The sequence below is a fragment of the Scylla paramamosain genome, unplaced genomic scaffold, assembly GCF_035594125.1.
Source record: "Scylla paramamosain isolate STU-SP2022 unplaced genomic scaffold, ASM3559412v1 Contig7, whole genome shotgun sequence".
NCBI classification, from domain to species: domain Eukaryota; kingdom Metazoa; phylum Arthropoda; class Malacostraca; order Decapoda; family Portunidae; genus Scylla; species Scylla paramamosain.
In genome coordinates this window covers 579,892-587,500 of record NW_026973672.1, presented here as the reverse complement: position 1 = coordinate 587,500, position 7,609 = coordinate 579,892, and the positions used below count along the sequence as shown (strand labels likewise).

Sequence of the window (7,609 nt, the reverse complement as noted above, 5' to 3'; positions counted from 1 at the left end):
CTACTACTACTACTACTACTAGTACCACCACCACCACCACCACCCTCTCTCGTCAGTGAAATACGCAGTAAATTTGTTAGGCCTAACGAGAGAGAGAGAGAGAGAGAGAGAGAGAGAGAGAGAGGGGGAGAGAGAGAGAGAGGGGGGGTGATTAGTGGGTGGGGTGGGATATGAGAGCGTGAGGAGGGGAGGGAAGAGGAGGAGGGTGAGGGGAGGGGAGGAGAGTGGGTAGATCACGTGACCCAAACAGCTGATTGGTGTCACGTGGTTATAGCTTGGTGTTATTATTATTATTATTATTATTATTATTATTATTATTATTATTATTGTTATTATTATTATTGTTGTTGTTGTTGTATATTTATTTTCTCTTGTCTCTTCCTCCTCCTCCTCCTCCATCACTTTTCACGTCCGTCAACATGACTAATTCTCTCTCTCTCTCTCTCTCTCTCTCTCTCTCTCTCTCTCTCTCTCTGTATCATCATCATCATCATCATCCCTGTATATGAGAGAGAGAGAGAGAGAGAGAGAGAGAGAGGAGAGAGAGAGAGAGAGAGAGAGAGAGAGAGAGAGAGAGAGAGAGAGAGAGAGAGAGAGAGAGAGAGAATGGATATAGTAAAGGCTCAGTGTCACACTGGCACTTTTTTGCGTCGATTAATGTGATTTCCGTCTATTTTTCATCGATCCGCACGAAGTTATCGCAGGAATTCGTCAGACGATCAGGATTGTTTCCGCCTGCCTCAAATTTCCGCCTTTGTTTACATTTCCAAGACCAAGACCGAGACTTTCCGCGTGGCTTCAAGCTGTCTCACAGAGCGTTATTACCACCTCTAACGCCTCGTCATGGAAGGAAAACCACATCCAAGCTGGACACGCCTTTCAGAGGAGTTCCTTGTGGAAGCATCAGGAGCCATAAGTGCCTCTGGGACCACAAGGATGAATCTTGTATGAAGAAAGGCCTGAAAAGAGCGGCTCACAACACAGTCACCTGTGCCCTCCAATACTGTGTCTCATAGTACATAGTATTAGTTTCAGAGCAGCGTATCTTTGCCGCAGCGTGGACTCCATGTTTGTTTACACTCCTTGGTCTGTGCCGACCGAAAGTTTCAGATGAAACACCGTTTGTGTGTGTGACAGGCCGCAGCCAAGATATCCACGATTTTCAGGCAAACGATGGAAAAAGTTGACGGAAAAAGTGCGTGTGACACACCGCCTGGAGGCGTGAAAACAACTTTATAGGAATCACTTTCTTGCGATAAGGAGGAGGAGAGGGAGGAAGAACAGGAAGAAAAAGATACGTATATTAGAAAATACTTTAATGAAAAAAAAATATAAAGATTAGAGAGGAAGTGGAGCAGGAGGATCCAAGAGAAAGAGAAATTAATGATGCTGAAGGTGAAAGGTTGAGAAAGATTGTGAAAGAGTAGAGCACGATGATGTTGACTTGTAGTGGTGGTGGTGGTGGTGGTGAATGGAAATGATAGGGAATGTGTGAATGAATGTTTAGTGAAGAGTGGAAATATGAATGAATCAAGGCCTACTACTACTACTACTACTACTACTACTACTACTACTACTACTACTACTACTACTACTACTTCTACCAGCAGCTGTATAACGTGCTTCTCTCTTTCTGTACCCCGCACAGAGCGGCAAGTCCTGGGGCTACTACATGGGGCACTCCTACCCCCCCCCCCCCGGCGCCCCCCAGCCCAATTCAGTAATCGCCCCCATCCCCCGAGGACCCCGCTCCCCCTATCCGCGAGGTGAGTATCCTTCCCTCTCCTCCACCCGCCACTGTGAGCTTTGGACACCCCTGCCCCCAGCCCCCCACCCGACTGTCTCGTGGTCTTGCAGTGGTGGGGGGAGGGAGGCGCCGCTCCCCAAAGCCCTAGCGGTACGGTGGTGAAAGTACTACTACTACTACTACTACTACTACTACTACTACTACTACTACTACTACTACTACTACTACAATGATCTTTTTATGATAGGTTATACAATAGCAGTCTCGTTTATTTATGGTGGTTCCTGACTTGGGTCAGTTTTGTGAACCCTGGGATGATGCACTAACACACACACACACACACACACACACACACACACACACACACACACACACACACACACACGTACTATCATATCATATTTAGATACATACATACACACATACATACATACATACATACATACATACATGTTTAGCATGACAATCATTAAGTGTATTTCCTCATCGTGTGCAAAATAAACATTTTCAACTTAATTTCTTACATGTATAATAAATTTTGTAAAAATCAGGATTTTTTTTTTACATCCGGCAAAATAATAATAAAAAAAAAACACTTGGGGCTGTGTGTGTGTGTGTGTGTGTGTGTGTGTGTGTGTGTGTGTGTGTGTGTGTGTTAACCAGGTGACTAGTGGCATCTTTAATCAGTCAGTAAGTCTGTCAGTCAGTGTGTGTGTGTGTGTGTGTGTGTGTGTGTTAATGACTCTGTACATCCATTCTGCTCAAGTACCTGCTATATTTTGTCTGTTTTCAGCCTTAACTTGAGTGATGGCCTTTGTTTGTACACACACACACACACACACACACACACACACACACACACACACACACACACACCTTACGGTTTAACAACACAAGGTCATATATTTATAATGCAATATCGCTTGTTGTGTAGATAATGCAATAACTTTTAATTATGTATAAGTATAATTTTAGGTGATATGCTATACAGGCTTCATTGTTATATCCATTATGTCAACAGTACGATTACATATACATAGATAGATAGATAGACAGACAGATAGATAGCATTATAGTACCTATGTGAAAACTGGCTTGTTTGTTATATTGTTTGGTGTGTGTAGCAGATTCTCAGTACAATAATTTGAGTGTTATGGGTATGTGTGTGTGTGTGTGTGTGTGTGTGTGTATGGATATCACTTTGAATACATATAATATAACAGATTGACTTGAAATTAACTTTGCAGGGAAACAAGCGACATGAAAAAGGAAGGAAGGAGTTAAGAACTGAAATGTTGGTGGCACAGTGTGTGGTGGTAATATCGACTTGAAATACAGGCAATGTGATAACAAACCCACTGTAACTTTACCTTGGCTGGACAACGAGAGACGACCAGTTAAAGATTCAAGTGTTTCCACACTAAATGAAATGTTTGTTGTGTGTTTGTTACGGACGTGAAATACAGGTAACACGACCTACAAAACTAACTTAACATTACATCACACTAAATCAAACTTAACTTCACCCTAACTTTGCAGGAAATGAGAGAAAGAATCACCTTCCTGTGTTTTCGAGACAGCGTGAGTGGCTCGGCTTCGTGAACCTACACTGCGCCTCTTCCCCCTCACTCTCACTCTCTCTCTCTCTCTCTCATCAGCCGCACGGAGACACGGACGCAAGGGCACCCCTCACTGTCACTCCCTGCCAGGACGCACGAACACACACATACGCGTGAGTACCACATTTAATACGTTACATCAGGTGGAATGTGTGTGGAAGTGTGGATGATTAAGAAAGTGGTGGTGGTGAAGGTGGTGGATATTAGCAGTTTAGGTGAGAAGCCGGTAGGTGTGGGCGTGAATAGGTGTGTGGGGGTGGTTATGTGGATACTTAGGATTGCTGTGCGGATGAGTGTGTGAGTATTTGAGATAGCCAAGTGGATGAGGTGTGGGCGTGGATGGTTGAGTGCATATATGGATTGGTGTGTGGATATTTTGATGTGTGAGGGTGTTTGAGATGGTCGCGTGAATGTGTGGGTGTTTTGAGACAGCCAGTGTGTGTGTGCGTGCGTGCGTGTGGACGGTCTTCTATGGGTATGATCACCTGAAGGCCTAAACAAATAAACAAATACACTTCCTCCTCCTCCTCCATTCCCCCCCTTCTCCCTGTCCCACCCACAGGTGACCCAGAAAAGGTCGTTTCAGTCACCATCACTTTCAGACAAGCACTTTCACACAGACCATCACACAGGCATTGCTAAGTGACCAAGTCTCTCTCTCTCTCTCTCTCTCTCTCTCTCTCTCTCTCTCTCTCTCTCTCTCTCTCTCTCTCTCTCTCTCTCTGTCATGCATCATGCAACGCGCAGCCACATTAACAGACAGCAACACACGGGAATGCAACAACACCGCCATTATGTACAGAACAATTTGTGTCAGGAGAACACAGAGAGAGAGACAGAGAAATTTCAGTACGCATTGTAAAAATATTATGAACTGTAAATAATGATACAACAACAACAAAAACAACAACAACAACTACTACTACTACTATCATCATCATCATCATCATTTTATTATTTTTTTATTTAATTTATTAAAGTATAAAATCGTAGGTATATTTATTTTTTTTCATTCTCTCTCTCTCTCTCTCTCTCTCTCTCTCTCTCTCTCTCTCTCTCTCTCTCTCTCTCTCTGTCCACTTAAATTTTTGTGTATTTATAAAGGAGAATATTTTGGTAGAGAGAGAGAGAGAGAGAGAGAGAGAGAGAGAGAGAGAGAGAGAGAGAGAGAGAGTAATATTAAAGTAGATATAATAATAGATAGATAGATAATATTAAAGTAAATATTAAAGGAAGTAATATTAAAGTTATACTTGGCGCTGGTCAGACCTCATCTAGACTACGCTGTGCAGTTCTGGTCCCCACATTACAGGAAAGATATAGGTCTATTAGAATCAGTACAGAGGAGAATGACTAAAAGGATTCAGGGGATGAGGAGTATTCCTTACGAAGCGAGGTTGAAGCGGTTAAATTTACATTCTCTAGAGAGACGTAGGTTAAGAGGGGACCTGATAGAAGTCTTTAAGTGGTATAAGGGTTATAACAAGGGAGATGTAAGCAAAATTCTTAGGATCAGCAACCAAGGTAGAACAAGAAATAACGGGTTCAAGCTTGAAAAATTTAGGTTTAGGAAGGAGATAGGAAAAAATTGGTTCTCAAATAGAGTGGTAGATGAGTGGAACGGACTCAGTAATCATGTAGTTAGTGCCAGGACACTAGAGAGCTTTAAGAGAAGATTAGACAAGTGTATGGATGGGGATAACAGATGGAAATAGGTAGGAGTGTTTCATACAGGGACTGCCACGTGTAAGCCTGGTCGCTTCTTGCAGCTTCCCTTATTTCTTATGTTCTTATGTTCTTATGAGAGAGAGAGAGAGAGAGAGAGAGAGAGAGAGAGAGAGAGAGAGAGAGAGAATTTGAGGTATGAGCAAAATTTCATTGAATAGAAAGAAAAATTTCATTGAATAGAATTTGGTGAATTTTGATGTGTGTGTGTGTGTGTGTGTGTGTGTGTGTGTGTGTGTGAGCAGGTAGTTTTGTTTGTGTTAGGGTGTGTATGGGGTGCTTTCTGTGGTGTTGTGGGATGTTTTGAGTGTGTTTGATGAGTTTTGGAGTGGTGTAGGGTGTTTGGGGTTTATTTTAAATGTTTTTAGTTTGTTTGGATGAGTTTTGGGTATTTTGGGGTATTTAAGAGTGTGTTTTGGGTGTTTTGAGTGTTTGGGGTGAGTTTTGTCGGTATATTGGGGTGTTATGGGGTGTTGAGTTTTTTTTTTGTTTGTTTGTTTGTTTGTTTTAAGCGTGTTTTGGGTATGTTCGGGTGAGTATTGCAGGTATTTTTTTGGTGTTTTTCCTCTCCTTTTCTCACCTTATTCTGTCCACCTCCTTAGTGCAAGAGTTAAGCAGTGTTCTCAGACATTCATCCCTTTCACTGGCAAACTCTGGAACTCCCTCCCTGCTTCTGTATTTCCTTCTCTTTGTGGTTTCAATTCACTGCACTTATTTCTCACCCCTATTCTGTCCACTTCCCAAATACAAGAGTTAACCAGTATTCTCATTCATCTCTTTCATTGGTAAACTCTGAAACTCCCTGCTTGCTTCTGTATTTCCTCCTTCTTCCACCCTGAACACTTTCACATGGGAGGTTTCAAGACACTTTTCTTCTTACGTATTAATTTCCCAGCAAGTAAGTCTTGTTTTCTCTTCCCTCGGGATTTAAAATTTCCCCGTAAAATTTTCCTTAAGGTCATTGCTTTAAATTTTCTGTCAGTCTTTCTTTATTCCTATCCAGCCTTTAAAATAATTTCCCTGTCAATTTCTTATTGTCAGTCTTTCTTTATTCCTATCCAGCTTTTAAATTTCCCTGTCACTGTTTGTTCCTCCCTATCCAGCCTTTCACTTCCCCACAAGTACCTTCATCTGTTTTCCCCACCAGTAAGTCCACCTTTCCTCCTGCAGGCATACTCCACCATCTGGATGAGGGAGCACAACTGTGTGTGTGACGAGCTGCTCAAGACTCACCCAAATCTTGGGATGACAACTGCCTCTACCAGACTGTCCGCCTTACTGTCATCATTGTCATCAGTGAGGAGAGAGAGGGAGAGAGAGAGAGAGAGAGAGGTGACTAGTAAGATGGAAGGTTAGATAATGAAATATTTTGGTAAGGTGGAGGAAATGGAAGTGAAGGTTTGTTTTGGAAGGCAAGTTTGAAATTAGAAGGGTGGAGTGAGTGAGAGAGGTGAGCAGTAAGGTGGATGAATGGATGGATGGTTAGATAAACAGGAGATGCACAGTACCTCCCAGACACACATGTATGACTCCCTCTGCCCTACCAAGCACACCACCACTCACACACTCTCTCTCTCCCTTCACAGCTGACATCAAGGAACCACACACACGCTCTCTACCCAGTGCTGGAGGAGGTGAATGAAAACGGCCGCCAGCTGAGGTTCCAGGGGCTCTACACGTACCGCAGGAGGTTTAGCATGCAGCCCTTCACCTCCTTCCTTGACCTGGCTGGTGACCCCAAACTGGCGGCTGACCTGGAGCACTTCTGCAGGGACATAGAGGCTGTGGAGTACTATGTCAGTGAGTGTCTCTGTGGAGGAGGAGGAGGAGGAGGAGAGGTGATAAAGGTGGAAGACAGGAATAGGAATTTTGTAAGATAAAGAGGCAGTGAGGGAAAGAAGAGATGAATGATGGAAGGAGACAAGACTAGCAGTAAGAGGAGGAAGAGGAAGAGGACAAGAAATAAGGGAAATAAGGAGGAAGAGGAGGAACAAATCAGCCTACAGACGAGGAACTCGATCACACCTTCCTTCTCTTTCCTTTTGATACAAGAAATTTTTCCCTCTCAATTGTATAGTTAGGTTAGAACTTAGTGAGGATTGAAAGGTCTGCTGTTGTGTGAAATTTACTTGTATTCACTTATATTACCCTGTATTGCATAACCTTCCTGAGTTGTATCCCTAAATTCAAGTTTGTCAGGATTTAAAGCTCTTATTATGTAAAATTTAGTTAGATATTCACTGGTATTCACTTGTGTTCACTTGTATTTATTAACTTGTATCTCATAGCCTCCCCAAATACCATTCCTCTTTAATGTACTAAGCCACTCCCAATTCCCTTGTGCCCTAATGTCCCCACCACCAGTCTAACACCACCCCCCGCTTCCCTCAGGTCTTGTCACGGCACGCCCCGGCCCCTCGGTCACCCTGCCGTCCACGGTCAGTTTGGGAGGCCCCTGGAGTGTGAAGGGGCTTGTGGCTGCCCATTTACAGCCCTAATTACTGGAAGTCCTCCACTT

General features: G+C 43.2%; 1 protein-coding gene across 2 annotated transcripts; it reads left to right on the top strand.

Annotated features, from left to right (window-relative positions):
- The first annotated feature begins 854 nt into the window (after positions 1 to 854).
- On the top strand, positions 855 to 7,609 carry LOC135096780 (uncharacterized). 2 transcript variants are annotated; one of them, XM_063998538.1, is made up of 6 exons: positions 855 to 1,395; positions 1,649 to 1,766; positions 3,406 to 3,479; positions 6,262 to 6,387; positions 6,678 to 6,891; positions 7,483 to 7,609. In XM_063998538.1, exons 1-6 carry the CDS (start codon positions 1,384 to 1,386, stop codon positions 7,587 to 7,589), a joined length of 651 nt encoding a protein of 216 aa, XP_063854608.1. In that variant the 5' UTR covers positions 855 to 1,383; the 3' UTR covers positions 7,590 to 7,609. The 2 variants fall into 2 exon arrangements, with proteins under 2 accessions (XP_063854608.1, XP_063854607.1); XM_063998537.1 differs by having other exon boundaries at positions 6,262 to 6,423.